Source organism: Plasmodium berghei (genome assembly GCF_900002375.2).
Source record: "Plasmodium berghei ANKA genome assembly, chromosome: 14".
Classification (NCBI taxonomy): domain Eukaryota; phylum Apicomplexa; class Aconoidasida; order Haemosporida; family Plasmodiidae; genus Plasmodium; species Plasmodium berghei.
The window spans coordinates 606319-629206 of NC_036172.2; the positions used below are offsets into that span (position 1 = coordinate 606319).

The following is a 22888-nucleotide window of genomic DNA, read 5'->3' on the forward strand; positions in this document are numbered from 1 at the left end:
ATCCCATTTTGTATATTTCAACGATTTTCATAGGAAATTAAATTTTATAAAAAATAAAATGTGCGCGAGGTCTCTTTTTTTCTTAAAGTATTAACATATACGTGTATATATACATTTGTACACAAAATCTATATCTTCAAAAGGAGAATTACCGAATTTTATATTTAATTATTTGTTCTACACATTATTTTATTAATACATTATTTAATTTACCCATATTTTATATCTTCATTGTTTGGGTATATTTTTTAATGAAAATTATAAGTATAAATATTTATTTTATTTCAATATCAAAATTTACACGTATATAATATGCGTATAGTAATACGTAGTTAAAGAAAATATTTGTGGATATATGCATTCCGCATTTTTTATACTATTATATTATTAATTTTATAATATATCATAGTGTACTGTTTATGCGGCTATATATTTAGTGTATAGTTATTTTAAAAGATAAAAATGCATACTATTATATATAAGTTTTTACTTAATTATAGAGTATGCTTTTATAAGTGTAAATATTAGTAATACGATTTTGACACATAAACGCATAGAACTGTATTTGACGCCATAAAAGAAAAAAATTATTTTGTGAATAATTCAAATCATGAGATAATATAAAATGATTAAAGTTAATTCGGTTCAAACGTCGGAGGTAAAAAAGAAAAATATTTTATTTTTATATATATGCTAAGTTTGGAAATTCATTTTTTTATTAGTATTAATTTATTTTTAAAAATGCAGCATTTGTTTATGCACATATATGCATATAATTATAATACATTAAAATATACCATTGAATAAATGTGAATTTATTTTTTATATTATTTGAATGAATATACAATTTTCTTTATTTCAGAGCCAAGGCCCAGACCAAAATGAAAATGAAAATAAGGATAATAAAAGCATAAGGATATATGCCGATGGTTAGAATATCAAAATAAACAAATAAAATAAAAGGGCACGACGATGAACAAATATAGATACACTATAATTGATTTTCCATACTATTTAGTCTAATTTACATAATACTATTTCTAACTATATATTTTTTTTCGTTTTTTAGGGATATATGACTTACTACATTTAGGTCATATGCGACAATTAAAACAAGCCAAATATATGGATAAAAATGTAACATTAATTGTAGGAGTTTGTAGTGATATAGATACACGAAAGTTTAAAGGTCAGATTGTTCAAACACTAGATGAAAGAACAGAAACATTGAAGCATATTCGATGGGTTGATGAAATTGTATCACCAAGTCCTTGGGTAATTACCCCTGACTTTGTAGAAGAATATAATATTGATTATGTTGCTCATGATGATATACCATATGCTAGTAATCAAAAAAAAAAAAAAAAAAAAAAAGGAAAATCATCTATAACTGTAACAAATGGAAATAATGGTAATACATGCGAGGAACAAACTGATGATGTATATGCCTGGCTTAAAAAAGCTGGTAAATTTAAAGCTACACAAAGAACATCTGGAGTTTCAACTACTGATTTGATTGTTCGTATATTAAAAAATTATGAAGATTATATTGAAAGATCTCTACAAAGAGGTATACATCCAAATGAATTAAACATTGGAGTAACAAAAGCACAATCCATAAAAATGAAAAAAAATTTAATTAGATGGGGTGAAAAGGTTACAGATGGAATAACAAAAGTTACATTAACAGATAAACCATTAGGTACCGATTTCGATCAAGGAATAGATATAATTAGAGATAAAGCACATGAGTTATTTAAGTTATGGCGACATCATTCAAAAAAACTTTTAAAAGATTTTGCCAAATCATTTGATCCCATGTTTACTATTATTAGAAAAAAAAATAAAAAAGATAATCCTTCTACTATGTATTTATCGGATTCAAATATTTTTCTAAGAACAATGAAAGAACATGCAAAAATAAAAAAATCATTAAGTAATACAATAAACAATATAGATGAATATTATTATTCGGTTGACGAAGATTGGTCACGAATTCATAATACTGTTTATAATGCTATAAATAGATTTAATCCTGATATTTATAATAATGATGCTGATAATTATCAAACTTGTTTTGAATTAGAGGCGTCCATTAAAGATAAACGAAAACAAAATAAAATGTTTTTGGATTGTTATAACGATAGTTTAACTACAAATAGTGATAAAAAGGTTGGATTTTTTATTCCAGAAGAAAATTATAAACATGAATATAATCCAAACAATGTAAGTAATAAACCTTTCAATTCTTTTGGTAATATATATAATGATAATAAAATAGATGCTTATAATGCAACAACATATCATGATATTCTAGATGAAGATGAAGTATTTTCAGATTGTTTCCTTAAAAAAAATAATGAAAGTTGTGAAAATACTCAAAATAATAGTGAAGCAATTGGAAATGTAAATTTTGATAATAGTAATAGTATATTTAATAATATAAGTAAAGATAATAAAAATAAAACAACAGTCAAAGACGGATACAATACTTGCGTTGAACATCTTCTTAATGATAATAAATATAACCATATTATAGTAAATAATAAACGAAATTTAAATAAAATAAAATCAGTAAACACAATGAAGGCAAACGAATTTAGTGATACAATAAAAATTTCTGAAGAAGATAAAAAGGCTAATAATATGAATAATGAAGATAGTAAACCTTTTAATCAAAATAGAAGTAATGATATAAATGATGATAATGTTGATATCCATGAAAATGTAGTAGTTTATGCCGACGGGGTATATGATATGTTACATTTAGGACATATGAAGCAGTTAGAGCAAGCTAAAAAATTATTTCCAAATACAACTTTAATAGTTGGTGTTACTAGTGATAATGAAACAAAATTATATAAAGGACAAATCGTCCAATCATTAGAAGAAAGAACTGAGACTTTAAAACATGTGAAATGGGTAGATGAAATAATTTCTCCATGTCCTTGGGTAATTACTCCAGATTTTATCGAAAAATATCAAATTAATTATGTTGCCCATGATGATATACCATATGCAAATAATCAAAAAAAAAAAACAAAAGATAATAATTCAAATACCAATAATGGTAATACATGCGAGGAACAAACTGATGATGTATATGCCTGGCTTAAAAAAGCTGGTAAATTTAAAGCTACACAAAGAACATCTGGAGTTTCAACTACTGATTTGATTGTTCGTATATTAAAAAATTATGAAGATTATATTGAAAGATCTCTACAAAGAGGTATACATCCAAATGAATTAAACATTGGAGTAACAAAAGCACAATCCATAAAAATGAAAAAAAATTTAATTAGATGGGGTGAAAAGGTTACAGATGGAATAACAAAAGTTACATTAACAGATAAACCATTAGGTACCGATTTTGATCATGGTATTGAAAATCTTCAAATAAAATTTAAAGAATTATATAAAATATGGAAAAACGCTTCTCATAAATTAATAAATGATTTTACTAGTAAATTGGATACTACTTATTATTTGGCATCCCTCCAAAGTTTTATGGATAATGATTGTGATCTTTATGATTATGCCAGTAGCAATTTTGATGATGAAACAAGTAGTTGAAAAATTACCCTTGACTTATTATGCAGTTATAATAAATATTCCATAAGGCTAATGGGGAAGGGTGAACTGAAATCTTTGATTTCCTATTTTTCCAATTTTTGTATTTTTGTATTTTCAATTTGAAAATTTTTCTATAATTTTTTCATGTTCTTTCCTAGCCTATATATTTCCTTATTCAACCATTTACTAATTTATTTATTATTGTTTCCACCTTTTTGTTATTTGGTTTCAATTTTTATGTGCATAATTAAACATTTTATTTATTTTACTTTTTTTAAGATTAAGATTTTTTTAATATTTTTATGGGGCATTCCAATATATGTATATATTTCCCTTTCGTTATCACGTATTTAAGTAAATTTCATGAAATATAGTTTTCTTTTTTTATTTTGTTCATTTGTATTTTAAAGAATTATCATAAGAAAAATTGATATATTAATACATTTTTATTTTTCTCTAAATTTAACACGATTTATTGATTGCCATTCATTTTAAAGTTACTATTTAAATTATAATGTTTATCTTATCCAATATCATACCTCTAAAATATTTGTTTTATTATAAATACGATAAGCGAAAATAAGCATGGGGCAACATTTCGGTAGTTATAACTGCATGAAGTCCTATGCTTGAAGAGGCTCCGTGCATAGTTTATTTATCCAATTTTAATTTTGGTTTATTTTTTATTTCATTATTTTTCCCTTATAAAATATATGTCTACACACCGACGTCTTTTGATATCATATTATCAATTTAATAAAAATTATTTAAAATGAAAAATATAATAGTCACATTTTTGCATTAATCCTTCCATATCAATTTTTATCTTTATAAAGAAAATTTCATTTCATGTTTTTGCGCATTTTAATAAAACAAAATTTCCTTATTTGCAGATAATGTATATACACATTAATATTAGCACCCGTTTATATATATATATATATATATATTTTGTTCTATTATTTATGCACGATTAAAATTATTAATGATTTTAACTTCGTTAAAAATATGCTCACAAATAAATTGTTTAAAGAGACCTAAATAAGCACGTAGCCAGAAATATATATGACTGTATTTTACCCACTAGTTGTGTGTATATATATAAGCATATATGTCTTTATTACACACGTTTTAAACTTTTATTTTAAATTAATTTTTATTTATTTTAATGTCTTTCGTCAAAAGTGAGCTGCATTCTATAAATAGTGTAATAAACTATTTTTAAAATTATTAATTCTTTTTGTTTTTATATTTATATTTTTTTTTCCTTATTTGTGAGAATTATGAAATTTTTTTTTATTCTCTTTTTTTTTTTATTGAAATGTTGCACAAAAATATTAACGTTAAGAAAAATGGAAGCCAGATTGGACCCTACAACTAAGGCAGATGGGACATTTGCTTCAAATGATTTGTTAAATTACAAATCTGAGATTTATTCTCAGGTGCGTGTATAATATACCCTCATTTGTGTATAAATATATGCAACCTTATCTTTTTATACAATTTTTTACACCTTACTCAACAGATGGAAAGGGTAAAAGGAAATCGAGAGCTATCAAACGGAATAGATTTGGACTTAAAAGAATTAAACGATATAACAAACATAATAAATAAGACACAAGAAAAACAGAAAAGTAGTTTAATAAATTATTCTCAATTTTTAGAACAAACAAAATTATCACTATATAAAATTTTAAATGAATATGAAAATCGAATTAATCAAATTGAATATAATATAATGGAATTAAAAAAATATGATCCATTCATAGAAAAATTTAATTATCCAATATCTATGTATTGGGTAAAAATTGACTTTAATAATTTTGAATCTTTATGGAAATATAAAAAAAATAAAAATTATACTTCAATCATACAAGAAAATAATATAATAGATATAAAAAATAATATACAAACGATATTATTATTAAAACATCATAATATATTAGATGGCTATATACACGTTGATTTATTGCAAATATCTTCGTCATCACAAGTAAAACAAATGGCATCTGGAATTATTTTTCATTTTTTAAATTCTCGCAATTTTAGAGTATTAGAACTTTCTTTTTTTAACAATAGAGCTATCCTAATGGTGATTGAAGTTTCCAACAATGTGTACGAAAAGTAGGTCTAAAAGAGGGGTTGAAAAATATAATCCTATATATGTTTATCCTTCATTATATGGGCATTCTTTATTCATATTTTACTGTCTAATTTTAATAAATGAATATTTCCCTCTTATATTTTCGCCCTTAAATATTATTTGAACAAACGATTAATCCAAATGAGCATGCTCATTTGTTTTTCCTTATATTAATCTTTTTTCTTTTTTTTTGTACCAACTTTATAGAATAGCGTCAAGGGCGGTCACCGCGGAAAACAATGAATTCAACTCATTGACACTCCAGTTTGATAATAAAAAAATAAATATTTTTTTAAATTACAAAAAGGTAATTGAGTTAAATGTTACAATTGATAATGCTGTTAATCAATTTGGTTTGTTCACAAAAAATGGGTCAGCTGAATTTAAAAATATATTAACAGGGAATATAAATTTTGAGAAATTAATTATGCATACCCTTATGAATTCTAATGATAAAGATGTAGTAAAAGGATATATTTTAGACTCATTTCGTTTTTCAAAAAAAATGGAAATAGATGATCTAAGTGTTTATGCAATACCATATACCAATAAAGATTATGACGCCCCTTTCAAATTTGAAATTGACAATGTTTATCCTGTCCCTGATTCGAATTCTTATTATTATGATACAAAAATTAATAAATCTCCAAGACATAATAGTGATAACATTACTAGTGAAAATATCAATACTCTAGTTGAACAAGGAAATGATTTTTGTTACTCATATAAAGAACAAAATTATAATTTAGATGAATGGATTTGCCAAGGAAATTACAACAGAAAAAATAATATTGATGAAGGTAAATGTATGAATTGGAAAATTATTAATGAATATAATATTTATAGAATTGTATTTATAAATAATTACAAAAATAATAATGAAATAAAATCTAAATTGCTTTACAAATATAGTTCTTGTAATTCTGTATATTTGTCTGCTTATATAAAGTTAGAAAATAATAGTGAATCTGGTTTGATATACAGATATGATAATGAAGAAAATATGTATATAGCAATAATATCGATAGTTACAAAACAATTAATATTAAAAAAATATAAAAATGGAATAGAACAAATTATTAAGACGAAATTTATTAAAAACATAAATTATTTTCAACGTATTCATATATTAATACACGATCAAGGTGAATTGGGAACTATTGATATATTTATCGATTCTGTAAAATTTATTAATATAAATAATCAATATTATTATAAATTAGGGAAAATCGGATTAATAGTTCAACAAGGATATGCCACATTCGACACATTTATGATCGAACCAACTGTAAATAGGAATATCACCGATATTTCATTTCTCAATGAAATATAAAAATTAAAAACAGAATTGATCCTTCCTTATACATATACAATAATTTATGTTTTTTCATATTAATATATCTTTATATATGTAGATTACTTTGGAATATCTACTTTGTCTTTGTGATTTTCAATTTTATTAGTCTCATTTCCGATTCCCCTTTTTGTCATTTTTCTTTTTTATAATTCCGTGTTTTCGATAACCATTACTAAACTCTTCGATAAATCCTCCTTTCTTGTAAAATCATTTTCGATACCATTTTTTTCTTTCATAAAATAAAATAAACCTATGCACATTTTTATTAAATAAAAAAGTGCCGAAAAGAGAAATTTTAAAATCTGTGAAAAAAAAAGGAAAAATATGGAAATTTTGTAAAAATGTGTAAAATCTGATAGTAGCGATACAAGTGAAATAAAAATAAAATAATGATATTCCTGGTATATTTTTTAAAAACTAGAAATATAAATATATTTAAAACTGTTTCATATTTACAGTTATAATAGCCCTAATAAACCCCAATCTTCGCATAATGATATATCCGCAAACGCTTAGAAATATAAAAAACGAATACCACACATATCGCGCGTCATTGTCTGCTCTATATAACAGGAAGGATAACATATAGAAATGATAATAAAATAGTCAATATCCCGATTAATAATATGCAAAACATATTTTACAACTCATTATAGAACGAATGCATGAATTTGCATTGCTATATTTCATATTGTTATATTAGTTTTGTACTTTTTCTTCAAGGAAAATATAAGGTTTGCACTAGATCTTAACCTTTCTTCAAAAACTAAGAGAAAAGAAAAGAAATTGTTACATGGGAATAATTTTGAATATTTTTTTTATATTTCTCTTAAATTTAAAAAAATATGTTCATATGTATCAAGATAATAAATATGAGTAAGCTTATTTTTATCGTTTTTTTTTCGTTTTATATATTACTGTTAAATATTTCATTTTGTTTTTTCAATTTTTGAGAAGATTCCAATAACTCAGACCTTACGTTTTTCATTCGATTAATCTCGTCTATCATTATTTTTTTTGTGTCCTTTAAACTTTTGTTATCTATTTTTTTGTCAGTTGTTATAGTATCACTATCGCTTTCATTAAAATGGGAAAATAAAAAAATCATAAATTAATTTCCAACATGTATTATTAAATCTACGCTTTATTATATATTAAATCGATATACATAAATCCATCTTTTATTTTTTCGGATTTTTTGTGTTTCTACCTTTTTTGGAGGTTCAAGAAGTTATTCATACACAAACAATGAAAGTCCTTTTCGTTTTTTTTCCACCATATACTTAATCCTCTTTTATAACTTGATGAGAAAAAAAAATAAATCAATATAATTTGTTTGTCTATAAATATGTTGATTGTATTTAAAATATATTCTTTCCTTTTCATTATTCTTACTTTTCCAAATTTTTCAAGTGTTCCTCTAATGTGTCTTTAATTCTTTTTTCGTCGTCATCTTCTAAATATTCACAGTCCAATATTTTATCATTACAATTTGAAATTAGTTGAGAGTAGTCAACTATTCGTTTAGATATCTTTCCCCTAAACTGGTAATTTGAATGGCGAAAAAAAGAGCGGAATATTCATATTATATATATATATATATATATGTATGGGCTTATTTTTGCAATTTTTTTTTTAATATTAGCTTCATATTTTTTTTAATAAATAGGGATTTTATTTAAATTCCTTTTGGAAACTTACTAGCAGATATGAATCATGATCACTGAAAATCTGTTCATGCGAAAAAATATTCTTAAGATTATTATTCATCAATTCCATGTGGATTATTATGGAATTTATTTTATTCATATTATCTACATTCTTATTTTTTTTCCTTGAATTTTGTATAAAATTATCATCCATCTTTGTCTCTCCTATTATTTTTTTTACATAGTTATAAACAAAACATTTTTCGCACAAAATTTATTTATTTATTCTTTTATTTTTTAATGTTACAAAATACGAATATATATAATTATAGTATGATAATTTCCACGATTTGGCATATTTTTTTTTAAGGGTTGATCAGAATGATGAAATATTTTATGATTATATTTGTTATTTTCTCATGTTCCATAAAAAGGGAATGTGCAAAATATAATCTTCGTAAATGGAAAATTTTATTACTCTTATTTTGGCATTTTTTTTAATAGAATAAAAGTTATAGTGTTTATATTTTTTTTTTTCAAATTTGCATTTTTTTATCAGTATAAAATACGATTTTTATGCTTGTGCTACCTAAAATTTATTTTTATCAACTCACTAAAATATTCACCTGTAAACATTAATATTGTATGGTATAAAAATGATATGCAAAATTATGAAAGAATTTTTTAAAAACATATACTGGTAAATATTAGTATTAAACATATGTTAGACTAATATGATATATATATGGACATAAACATATATATTGACTTTTAATCTCGTTTTAGTGTTTGTTTTATCATTAATAATTTCAGTACTTTCTAAAAAGTATTCTCTAAAAATTTCACAAAAATAAACATTTTATTACAACTTATTTTTGCGAAAAGAGTTAAGATTTTTTGATAGATTGTTAAAAAATAATAAAAGTAAAATAAATTCGAACTAAATTATAAATTTTATCAGTGTGTTTAATTTATTAAGCTTGTAAAGAAAGAAATAAAACATGCATACATAAATACTTTTCTATGATAAATGATTAGTGGGAATCAATAATTATTAATCACAAAAAATATCCATATATTTAGGAGCCTGATTATACATAGAATTTTTTTAAGACATCCAAAATAGTTAACCACTGGGTAACTTTTATTTTTTCATCCTTTTGGCATACTATGTATACCATACACAAAAAATTAAAATTTGTTAACAAATGACATGAATATTCATTATATAATGGTGCGCATATATATACATATATATTAAAAAAACGAAGAAAAAGTAGAAAAAATATAAGCAATATGAAAAAATATGGAATCGATTCCCATCTCCTTTTAAAAAATAAATTAGGGGAAAGGGTCTTTCACACTTATACTACTAAAAGCATCATCAAATAAATAACTCCATAAACACAAATAAGTAAAACAAATGAAAAGAAAATATGCATATAGATACATTTGTATCGAGTCTAATTTTCTTGGCATTAATCACATTTAGTTTCCCCCGCATTTTTCACAATATCATTATTTGCGGGGGGGATATTTATTTGAGAATTTTGTGAAGTATTTTTCGAAGGGTTTTGAGCAGAATCATCTCCTTTTTTACTTTTAAAATTAAAAGTATCAAAATTTAATATGTTTTCCAAGTAAAATAATATCCTTTTTTGTACAGATGCATATTTACTTAAACAAAATAAATAATCATTTCTATTTAAGTGAGGATTAATAATATCATCAAATTGAAAAATTGTTTTATTATTATGCCTCATGTTAGGATAAAATAAATGATTATTTTTTTCAACCTCATTTATATTACTACCCTCATTTACGGAGTTAATATTATTTACAGATGTCGGTACTTTTTTTATTTTACTTCCCATTTCAACATTATTATCATAATATTCATAATATAATCCCCCTATACTTTGGGGTCCTCCTCTAATAGCTTCCATTGCTCTTTTATTTTCATTGATCATTTCATCTAGTTTATTTTTTTCATAAACATAATTATTGTCTAATGTTATTTCATTATTTTTTATCATATCACTAACAGCATAATCATTTCCATTATTTTGTATATTACAAATATATTCATCACGATTATCGTGATGTGATTGTCCCACATCCTTGGAAAATTCATCTATTAAAATGGGCAAATTTTCTCTTTTCACTAAACCTGAAGAATCTTTATATGTTTCTAATGGTGGGAAATTAGTAGTTTTATTGCCAGAAAATGTATCTTCATTATTGTTTTCTTTTTTTCTTTTTCGTCTTTTCTTTTCTTTTTTTGTTTCATTTATTTTTTCTATCATATTTATTCCCTGGTTTTCTCCATCAACGCCACCATTACTTATTTTATCAGCATAGGTTGTTGTTATCGTATTTTTATTTGAGTTACTAAAAAAATTTGAATCTAAATATTTGAGATCAGTACTTTTTATATCGAGCTTTATTGGTATATGCTTTTTTGTAGATGAAGGATCGTTGCCCATATTACCATTATAATTTTTTTTTAAATTTGATGATGAGTCAATATGATCATTTATTACATAAGACAAATCACAATAATAATTTAGATTATTCACATTATTCATTTCATTATTGTTGATATATTTTCTGTCAATCCATAATCGATTGTTTCTTCCTCTTCTTTTTATTAGTACAACATTTTGATATTCATTAGGATTCATTGTTCGAGGATTGTACATATGCTCAGAAAAACTGAAATTGTTTAAAGTATCATTTTTTTTGTTTATTTTTCTACTATGTATAGAATGATAATGATGATTATGATGGTGATGCATATGATTGTTGGTATGCAAATTTTTGTAATGCTTGTCTTTTTTGAATTTTTTATAAATCTTATCAATTTTATAATCTTTAAAATAGTCCCACATAGGGCATACATATGTTTTATCCTTTATTTCATTTTTTCGTTGATCAAATAAAATTGAATTAAGTTGTAACAATAAAAGTTTTTTTTCATCTCGTTGTTTCATTTTTCTTAAAATTCTATCTAATCTTTTAAAATCTTCTATTAATTCCTGCATTTTAACTATAACTTCACCATTTTTTTTTTTATGTTTTCTTAATGTCATTTTTTCTTTTACTCTTGATCTAAAAACTGAATAATGGGATAGTATATTTTGGGCATTATTCCAAAACATACGAAGTAACGGTCTACCTAATTTTTTCCTTTTAGCTTTCCAATATGCATGAATATCTTTTATTATATTACTTTTATAATTTATTTTTAATTCGCTAGCTGCATTTAATGCATCTTTTAAATTTATCTCTTCTTTATTATCTGAGTAACCAGTTAATTTTTCAAATTTGTCCATCAATTTACAAAAATCATCATTACTTACATGTATATTCATATAAGAATTTAAACTTTCTAAAAATATTTCGTCTTCTTTTAATAAATCATAATGTATTATACATCCATCATTTAATTTAATTCCAGTAACTTGATCTCTATATAATTCATATCTAATATAATGTGTCGGTTTTTCAAATTTCGTTAATTTATATTCATCATTTTCACATATTTTAAATCGAGGAATTGCTATATCTCTTTTTTTTTTTTTTTTTTTTTCATCTTTTAATTCACTGTTTTCTAATAAGCTTTGCATTTCGCTTATCTCTTCATTTGTTGGGTTATCATTTTTTATTAGCTTCTTTATATCTTCGCTCGATTTTATTATTAAAAATTTTTTATTTATATCCAACCCTTTTCCCTTAGCGGCTTTCCCGTGATTTCCCGCACTCTTCGTCATTTGTGAAAAAAAGTTGATGGAAAAAAAAGAGAAAGCTAAGAGACGTAGCAAAAATGACAAAAAAAAACAAACACAAAACAAAAAACAAAACAGGTTATGATACAAAATTAAAAAATATATACAACAAAATCAAAAAATCGAACAGCAGAAAACCAATTTATGCAAATTATTTTAGCATATTACTCTCCACAAATATACATATAATTAGTTTGTACGTATATATAGTTTTGAATAAGTGATCTTCTTTCTTTACTTATTGCCTCTTTGCAGTGTCTCTTCCATTTACGTGTAGCAAAGTTATACAATATATATGTATATATTACATATACTATATATGATCACGTATTTCCCAACGCTTGTATTTCTCTACTATCTATAGACGTTTTTCTGTAATAAAACTTGCATTATTTTTGTAGGTCTTCATTAGTTTATTTACGCTTAATAAAAGTCATAAAATCAGATATTTTCACGATATGAGAAAACATTTCTCAGCATGCACAGCGTTTTCAAAAACGTGGCATATCACCACTATATATTAAAATGGGCCTACGCATATGTATTCACACATACGTGTACGCGTATATATTTTTTTAAAGCCTATTTAATATATATAGGCAGTTTTTTATACAATTTTCCGCGACAAATGAAAAAAAATTATACATATTTTTGCATGCCCAGATATATTAAAAAATACACACATATTATATAATATGTATAAACACATATAAGCAGAAAAGGCTATTTATTTATAGCGCATTCACATGTGTGCTATATGGAAACTTTAAATTCCTTTCGGCTTTGTATTATGTGCATATTTATATCAGGATATTTTGAAGAAATATAAATTATCAATTTATTTATATTTTATTTTTTTACGTTTTTATAAAAATTTTGTATTATTTATACAATGATATACATATTAGTGGATAATATGCATATATATTTTTTACTATACATTATATCATATATTACATGTATATGTATGTATACATATGAGTATATGCATATATTCATTATATAAAAATTTTACAGTATTATAAATTAAAAATATATATAATGGTTATTTTACAAGCATATCATTCAAATATTAATTTTGTATTTTATTATTAACAAAATAGGCTTTTTCCTCCCTTAAAAGAAGGGGTAACAATAATATTAATATAAATATGTATTAAAAAGGCAATATTTTTATTATTTTTATTGTACTCGGCCCGAATTATTTTTCTCCCAATAAATTTGCCCCTATTTTTGCCTTATAATTTTGTTAGGATATGTAATATTAAAAATTTAACAAAACTGTACATAATATATTATTAATAATGCGCAACGCTCTTGTATATAATGAACACGCCCAGAAATAAAACTTTGTTATTTTTTATGATGTGTTTACCTCTTTTAATTATATTTAATTATTAAAATATATATATATATATATTACGAAATAAACAGGGAATTATGGAAATACAAAAAAGCTATATTAATGAGAAGTTTTACAAAGTTATTTTATTTTATTGATTTTTTATTCCCTCATTAAAACCACTAAAAATTTATCTCAACATTTTTAATAAAAGCGATTCAAAGTAATTCATATATATAGAATAGTAATATATCATATAATGTTAATTTTTAATATTTTGGGAAAAAATAATGAGGTCATTACACTATTTTAAGAAAGTATCATATAAATGGAGTATTATTGTGCAACTAGCTTATTTTTTTAACATAAATTTCTCTTATTATTTATATATTTTTTTGGTTATATAAAATTCCTCATATTGTTGGGTTATGGTTGTGTTTATTATAGGGGCATGACATGGACATATTTTCCATTTTTATTTCTCTATTTATGTATACATATATCTTAATACAGTATAATTTGTAAGGTTTGTGTTTTTTTCTACTGTCAATTTATGTTTTATCGTTTTATGTAGTACATATTAATTATATAAGACATACTAAATATTTATGGGTTGGTTTTCCTTTAATAATGAGTCATTACAAAAAAAAACGTAAATGACTGTATGGATTTACAATACAAATGATATACACATAAATAGCCAAATATGTTTTACAGTGATATCTTTTAAAAAAATAAAACTGGGCATTTAACAACATTAACAATATATAGTATACCTTTATATCATTTATTTAATGATATAACATTTTTATATTTTAATCATATTATTATAATATGAATAATATATTTTTATTGTATAATGCCTATTTGAGCAAGGGGCTCACAACACAAACAAATATGTAACATACACCACAAATATATATACTTTATTATTTTTAATAAACCAGATATGTATATTATAATTCTAAATTATTCTATAAAATAACAAGCGAGATAATAAAATACCTTTTACTGTTAATGCTGTTTTTTTGCATACTAGCCAAACATTCTCAATATATTAATTTGTAGCTATCCATTTTTTTATTATATTTTTGACATTCAATTTGTTACAATAATTTCGATATAATTTAACTCTTCAATATATACAACGTTGAATGTTTTTGACACAGTTATAAGCATTATCCTTGTATTTTATTATGCTGGGATATTATTCTTTTTTTCTTAAATATTTTTTAATTTTCCTTTTTAATTCATATATTTATAAATTAAAAATTGCAATATTTTAATCTAAATTAATGAAAAAAAATATCATACATTATACATATTATAACTTCTGAAAAAACTTTTCATGGGCCTTATTTTATCAACCGGTTCCGCTATGCTTATAAACATTCACCTTGCGCATTGGAAAAATAAAATTTGGAGAAATTATAAAAATAATTTTTATCTATCCAACTTTTAATATATTTATTTAAATTATATATGTGTATATTCTGCATGTTTGTATGAAAATACAGGTTTATTTTGCAATGTATACTTGCATGAATAATTTGATTTGGAAAAAATTACTAAGAATATATTTAGCTATTTGAAAAATAGTGATATCACAATATATTTATACAAGAACATATATACAGTGACACATAGGGAACATATGCATAGATAACAACATATAACAGAACATCAAACATGCCGAGAAAACACGCAAAAAAAATAAAAAATGACGATGATGATGGAGTAACGCCAAAAAGGAGGAAAAATAAAGAGAAACAGGAAAATGAAAGAATTAATAATTTATTGGAAACTGAAATTAATGTAAAAAATAATTTAAACAAAATAGAACAAACTGATAATAATATAAATGACAAAAGCGAATCACATAATAAAACAACCAAAAATAATGAAAATAATAATATTGATAATACTAGTGACAATAATAAAATTAGAGTATGTCCTTATTTAAGAACAATAAACAGAAATTTGCTTGATTTTGATTTTGAAAAATTATGTAGTATTTCTTTGTCCAATTTACATGTATATGCATGTTTAGTATGTGGGTTATATTTTCAAGGAATCGGAAGAGGAACATATGCATATACACACGCATTAGAAAAAAATCATTATGTTTTTATAAATTTAGAAACTTGCAAAACTTGCTGTATTCCTGAAAATTATGAAATCCATGATGCTTCATTAAATGATATAAAATATTTTTTAAAACCTGTTTATAATAAAGAGCAAGTAGAACATTTATGTAATAATTTAATTTTAGGGAAATCTTTAGACGGTGCTGATTTTTTTCCAGGTTGTGTAGGTTTAAATAATTTAAAGCATACAGATTATTGTAATGTAATTATACAGTTATTATGTTGTATTGTTCCTTTAAGAAATATGTTATTATTATATGAAAGTAAGCAAAATATTGCAAAAAATTTAATAGTTGTTTTAGCAGAATTGCTAAAAAAAATATATAATCCAAAAAATTTTAAAGGAGTTGTATCACCTCATGAATTTTTACAAGCAGTAGGTATTGAATCAAAAAAAAATTTTAAAATTGGTACAAAAAACGATCCATTAAACTTTTTTTTATGGATTATTAATAAAATTCATAGACATTCAGAAAAAAAATTACAAAAAAAAAAAAAAAATATGCCCAATCAAGTAAACAAACAAAATAATATAATAGCTAATAACAATATTTCGAAAAACGGACATCCCAAAAATGATGATGGTGAGAAAAATTATACTAGTACTAAAAAGGAGCATGACAAGGAGAATAATAATGCAGAACAAAATAAACAAGATACAAATTATGAGTCAGATAAAAGTAGTAGCCATAAGAAAAAGAGGATAAAATGGATGTATGATGGCACAAATATTATTGATTATTGTTTTGATGGAGAGTTAATTATTAAAACTAAAAAAACAAAAGATGATATAACAGAAGAAGGTACGAGTTATGAGGGAAAAAATGATACTACAGGAAGAACTAATTACATTGCTCATAACCAAAATGATAATAATAATAACCAATATGAAGATGATAATGAATTTAGTGAAAACAAAAAATATATATTTAAGAAAACCCCATTTCGTACTTTATCTTTAAAATTGCCTAATCCTCCAATATTTAAAAGCACAACCGAAAGTAATATAATACCTCAAGTATCCATTTTTGAGTTATTAACAAAATATGATGGGGAAACAGAAACCTTTTTGTCAGATAAAGCAATCCCAAGTACATTAATTATTTCAAAATTGCCAAAATATTTAATTTTTACCATACAAAGATTTTCAAAAAATAATTTTTTTACGGAAAAAAATGGAACTATTGTTAATTTCGTTATCAAAAATCTCGATATGAAAGATTATGTACATCAAGATTATCTTGACCAAAACCCAGTAACAAAATATAATTTAGTTGCAAATATATTTCATAGTGGTACTGTTACTAATGGCTCATATAAAATACATGTTTTACAACAAGCTACAAACGAATGGCATGAAATCGAGGATCTACATGTTATTTCGATTTTACCACAACTCGTTTTATTGCCAGAATCATGCATTCAGTTATATCAGCGTCAAGATGTTCAGTTAAATGGAGAGATACTATAAGTTATATATCATTGTCTTTAACCTTGGTTTTCCATATTTAATTTGCTTTTTTTTTGCCCTTTTATTTTTTAGTACCGTGCTTGCAAGGCTATGAGCATGCATTTATCCTATAATATATACATATATCTACGACTTACATAATTTAATTTTTTTTTAACTTGTGCGAATTTTTATATTTGCTTTTTATCCTGAATATGCATTGTTTACCAAATATGTGGTTATTTTATTTGCATTTGAGTTCGCACAGTTACATTTTCCTGATATTTATGTGAATTTTTCTATATACACACATGCGTACTTATTTCTATTATTATTTTTTTTTTCCAATTTTAACGACGCTACTGCAGTGTAATAAAATTGAGAACTGCAGAATAATTGTGAACAAATTATAATAAATAATATGCATTAAAAATGCAACGGACGAATAATAGCATGAAGCAATTCATAAGTAAATAAGTATATAAATAAAAGAACCTAAATAACACATAAAAATAATGACGATTGTGAAAATTATGCAATGCCGCAAAAAATTAATAGACATACAATTTTACCTCATATAGAAAGCTTATTCTCGCAATAGCTGATGACACATTTACGATGGAGGAAAATGTAAAATATAAATAATGCTAAGAATCTTGCATTTTACAGTCTTATTTATTATTCTAATTCAAAAACACGAAAAGAAAAAAAAATGAAAAAGAAAAAAAATATAAATGGATGGAATACTAGCATTCTTTTCAAGTTCAATATTTGTTAAATTATTTTACGTCGAAAAAACACACTGTTCGATAAACTGAATAAATGCGTATATATTATTTTATGGTGAAATAATTTATTTTTACATGCGCATATAATATATATGTAGTATTTTAATTTGAGCATAAAATTAAAAAAAAGCTTTTCCACAAACATTTTTTTTTACTAATCATAAGAGAGAAAAATATGTCTTCCTATAAATTACTAAATTAACCATTTAAAAGAATAGTCAAATTTTGCTTTTACATTTTAAAATAATAATTATGCTAATGCTATTTTTTTATGAAGTATGACGCAATGTGTGAAAATGTGTAATTTTTTTTTTCATTACATTGGCTCTATTTATTAACCTAATTAATGATTTTTTAAATATATAAGAAAAAACACATTATGAGATAGCACATTTTTTAATAGGCTAATAAAAAGTTAAAATATTGCACAAGTGAATAATATACATTTTTTTCATTGTTTCAAAGACAATAAAATATAATCACCAGGTTTATATACAGACTATATTTTTTTATTTTGTATTTCGAATATTAAGCAAAGAAAGAAAAACTTGCATTTTTACTTTAGCGTAATGAAAATGTTGCAATTATTATAATACATTTATACTTTTCATGTGCAAGGTATATATATATTTTTTTTTTTAGTGTATATTTTGAAATATGATGGAATATATAAACAAAATTTTTTTTGAGGATGTCCAGAGATATATTCACATATTAAACATGAATTACGCGTAAAAAGGAAGAATATATATATTTTTTACGCAAGTATTAATTACTATCACTTTTTTGGCCCATTTGCCAAAAACATTATACTACCATTCTGCGATAAATTTTAGCTGTATGTATTATATTATTTTTCGTTATATATATATTTTTTTTTCTTATCAATTAATTTTTTTGAGAAAAAATAAAGATTCTTTCATGCCTTACATATATAAATATACCCCAATAAATATATAGCATATTTTAAGGATATAAAATTTGCACATAACTGGTTTGCACCATTTTATTTTCAACCATAACTTCATATTACCTCTTTCACGAAAGTTACACCAAGGAACTTGCTTAAAAAATGGGAACCCCTAGGAGGAGACCAGCTCAAAATACCAATTCCTATATACAGAATTCGCCAAGCATTTTTGGGACAAATAATGAAATATTTGGAAGCAATTTTATGCACACTCCAGTATCTAGTAGGCGAACAAAGAATAGCAAAAGCTTTTTAAATAGTATGCTAAATGAATCTAAATATTTGAATCAAAGCAACACAGGATCACAATTTCTTAGATATGGTCACACACCCTTAGCAATTAGAAGAATAAAATGCGCAAGAGCTGATATTGGGGATGTAGGTAGAGAAGCATTTATGGAAGATGTTGAATCAGGGAGATTACCTCATTTTATAGATAGTAATTTAGAACAGATAAAAGAATTATTTAATCAGTTTTTCGATGAATTTAATATAACAAATTATAGCGATGTATTACAATTTACAGATGAAGATCGTAGTATAACTGAGTACATATTATTAAATCGCGATAACTTAAAAGTATATTTAGCATACTATGGATGGAAAATGATAAAATTTATTGAAACAGGCCGACAAAATGAATGTAAGTTAAATAACTGTAATGATGATGAAAATGATACCGATGGTGTAAAAGGCTTAGATCATATTAAATCATTCGAAGTTGATTTAACACACATATATTTTTTTAATAAAAAATTATATAAATTAATTATTGAATATCCTTCAGATTGCATAAGTGAAATAGATAAAATTATAAGTGCAAAATATAATTCTCTTATGGCTCTTGTACTTGAAGGGGAAACTCAATCAGGATCTCCGGGTATGCAACATGGGAATAATATAAATGATTTTAATGGTAATATTAATAAACAAGATTATTGTAGAGTTCGTTTTTTTAACAAAAGACATAAAGATACTCCTCGAAAATTGGGCCCAAATCAAATCGAAACTTTAGTTTGCATAAAGGGAGTTATTATCAGATGCTCTAATATTATTCCTGAAATGACTATGGCTGCTTTTAAATGCACATCTAAAAAAAGAATTGGAGTAAATAATTATGAAAAATGTAATGAAGAAGTTTATGAGCATGTTATACAAGGGGAAGTGCAAGAACCATTGACTTGTAATAATTGTAATAATAAAAATACTTTCGAATTATGGCATAATAATTGTTGTTTTTCATCTAAGCAATTAATAAAATTAAGTGAAGTTACAGAACATTTAAAACAAGGAGAAACACCACAATCTATATCTGTATATGCATATGATGATTTAATAGATTATACTAAACCAGGTGATAATGTAGAATTAACAGGTATATTAAAAGCATCTCCTGTTCGTTTAAACCCGAGATCAAGATGTTACAATAGTGTTCATAGGACCTATATAAATGTTGTACATATTAAAAAAGAAAACAAACAAAAAATGAAATTAACTGAACAAAATAATACATCCTCTGTAATATTAAATCGTAATGAGGATGGAACTGTAGAAGACAATTTAGAAAAATTAAATGAACAAGGAAATATATCATTTACTTCAGAAGTTATACAAAGAATGGAAAAATTAAGTAAAGATCCAAATATTTATCAAAGATTAGTAGATTCTATAGCCCCATCAATTTATGGTAAGGATGATATTAAAAAAGGTTTATTATGCCAATTATTTGGTGGCAGCAAAATTACAGATAAATTTAAAAATAAATACAGATCAGAAATACATATATTACTTTGTGGCGACCCATCAACTGCTAAATCACAGCTATTACATTATGTACATAAACTATCTCCTCGTGGAATATATACAAGTGGTAAAGGTAGCAGTAGTGTAGGTTTAACAGCATTTATATCAAAAGATTCAGAAACAAAAGAATATATTTTAGAATCTGGTGCTGTTGTTTTATCCGATAAAGGAATATGTTGTATTGACGAATTTGACAAAATGGATGATTCAGCAAGAGCAATTTTGCATGAAGTTATGGAACAACAAACAGTCACAATAGCCAAAGCCGGTATTGTCGCCACGCTAAATGCCCGTACCTCGATCCTAGCATCTGCTAATCCAATTAATAGTAGATATGACAAAAATAAAGCTGTTGTTGAAAATATTAATTTACCACCATCTTTATTTTCAAGATTTGATTTGATATATCTTGTAATTGATCAAGCTAATGAAAATGAAGATAAAAAGTTAGCTACAGTACTTTGCAAAAATTTTTCTTATCAAGAAGAAGATGAGGAAGAGGACGAGGAAGATGAAGAATCTGATAGCAATGATGATGATTTTGGAGAAAAAAGCGTAAAAAAAAATTCAAAACATTATCTAATCGATTCAAATACATTAGCTCTATATATAGCATATTGTCGTATAACATGTAACCCAATAATTTCTTTAGAAAGTAAAAAAATTATTATTGATGAGTATATAAAAATGAGATGTAAAGAAGGAACAAAATCACCTACAGCTAGTCCTCGACAATTAGAAGGTTTAGTCAGATTAAGCCAAAGTTTAGCAAAAATGAAATTAAAAAATGTTGTAACACCTGATGAAGCAAATGAAGCAGTACGATTAATGAACATAGCTACCTTCCAAAGTTTAATAGACCCGCTTAGTGGTAGAATAGATTTTGATCAAGTCAATTTGGGACAAACTTCTCAGCATAAGAAAAAAGCAGATTTAATCAAAGATCTTATATTAAATGCTCTTGTTTTAAAAAATATGTCTAAAGATGAATTGCTAATACATTGCCAGGAAGCTATTATGAATGATAGAACACAGGGAACAGCAATGGACAGAAAATCATTTGAGGAAGCTTTTCATGATTTAGAAAAGTCACAGGAAATTACACGATTATGTTCTGGACTGTATAAGAAATAAGGAAATGTACATACTTGTATTTGAGTAAATAAAATTAGCAGATTTCACGTATAAATATTATGTACATTATGTTCATACAAAGGTGTGAAATGGATAAGAGGACATTTTTTTACACCATTACACTATTATTCCTAAAAAATAGACACACATTTTGTGCTACTTTTTCTTATTTTCTATTTATATCCCTCATGTACATAATTTATATGGTGGGATACATAAATTGGAGAAAAACTATTTTTTACTTCCTCGATTGCGAGCATATACATAGTATAATTTCCTATATGTTTAATTTTTTTAATCATGCATATATTTCTACGTATATAGGTTTTTAATTTTTTGTTTCATATAACTTAATTTTATATCTTTTCGTAAAATAAAAAAATAATAGAAACACTGTCATGAATGAAATTATAAAATTTATATTTTATTCTTTTTTCATCATTTAAAATAATCACTTCTTTAATATAGATATTTATGATTTATATATAATTAAGGAGGTATAAATTATGATGCTACCATTGGATTAAATCTCCTATGTAATATTTTCATACCTTTTCCCATATAAATGGTTATAAAGAAATGGTGATGCACCCCAAATTATTGAATGCACTAGGGGAGAACTACTGCGTTATGCTTATATTATATATATAGATAGATAATACATATAAGAAAGGGATATAAAGAAACGAATTGAAAATGCAATAAAATTATTGGCATCTCCATACAATATAGGAACGTTTTTTT

At 24.3% G+C, this 22888-nt stretch overlaps 6 protein-coding genes across 6 annotated transcripts; 4 read left to right on the top strand and 2 right to left on the bottom strand.

Moving 5' to 3' along the window:
- Nucleotides 1-625: 625 nt before the first annotated feature.
- On the top strand, nt 626-3573 carry PBANKA_1415100 (choline-phosphate cytidylyltransferase; the record flags this gene model as incomplete). Its single annotated transcript, XM_034567480.1, has 3 exons — nt 626-658; nt 863-929; nt 1070-3573. The coding sequence occupies 3 exons, from the start codon at nt 626-628 to the stop codon at nt 3571-3573; spliced, it is 2604 nt and encodes an 867-aa protein (XP_034423973.1).
- Nucleotides 3574-4856: 1283 nt separating this feature from the next.
- PBANKA_1415200 (conserved protein, unknown function) lies at nt 4857-7049 on the top strand (the record flags this gene model as incomplete). Its single annotated transcript, XM_034567481.1, has 3 exons — nt 4857-5015; nt 5099-5697; nt 5924-7049. 3 exons carry the CDS (start codon nt 4857-4859, stop codon nt 7047-7049), a joined length of 1884 nt encoding a protein of 627 aa, XP_034423974.1.
- Nucleotides 7050-7216: 167 nt separating this feature from the next.
- On the bottom strand, nt 7217-8936 carry PBANKA_1415300 (protein transport protein SEC20, putative; the record flags this gene model as incomplete). The annotated part of the gene is made up of 7 exons (XM_034567482.1): nt 7217-7375; nt 7530-7635; nt 7785-7839; nt 7992-8149; nt 8284-8373; nt 8469-8617; nt 8775-8936. The coding sequence occupies 7 exons, from the start codon at nt 8934-8936 to the stop codon at nt 7217-7219; spliced, it is 879 nt and encodes a 292-aa protein (XP_034423975.1).
- Nucleotides 8937-10200: 1264 nt separating this feature from the next.
- On the bottom strand, nt 10201-12495 carry PBANKA_1415400 (conserved protein, unknown function; the record flags this gene model as incomplete). The annotated part of the gene is made up of 1 exon (XM_034567483.1): nt 10201-12495. The coding sequence occupies one exon, from the start codon at nt 12493-12495 to the stop codon at nt 10201-10203; it is 2295 nt and encodes a 764-aa protein (XP_034423976.1).
- Nucleotides 12496-15541: 3046 nt separating this feature from the next.
- On the top strand, nt 15542-17470 carry PBANKA_1415500 (U4/U6.U5 tri-snRNP-associated protein 2, putative; the record flags this gene model as incomplete). Its single annotated transcript, XM_034567484.1, has 1 exon — nt 15542-17470. The coding sequence occupies one exon, from the start codon at nt 15542-15544 to the stop codon at nt 17468-17470; it is 1929 nt and encodes a 642-aa protein (XP_034423977.1).
- Nucleotides 17471-19309: 1839 nt separating this feature from the next.
- PBANKA_1415600 (DNA replication licensing factor MCM4, putative) lies at nt 19310-22144 on the top strand (the record flags this gene model as incomplete). Its single annotated transcript, XM_034567486.1, has 1 exon — nt 19310-22144. The coding sequence occupies one exon, from the start codon at nt 19310-19312 to the stop codon at nt 22142-22144; it is 2835 nt and encodes a 944-aa protein (XP_034423978.1).
- Nucleotides 22145-22888: the final 744 nt, after the last annotated feature.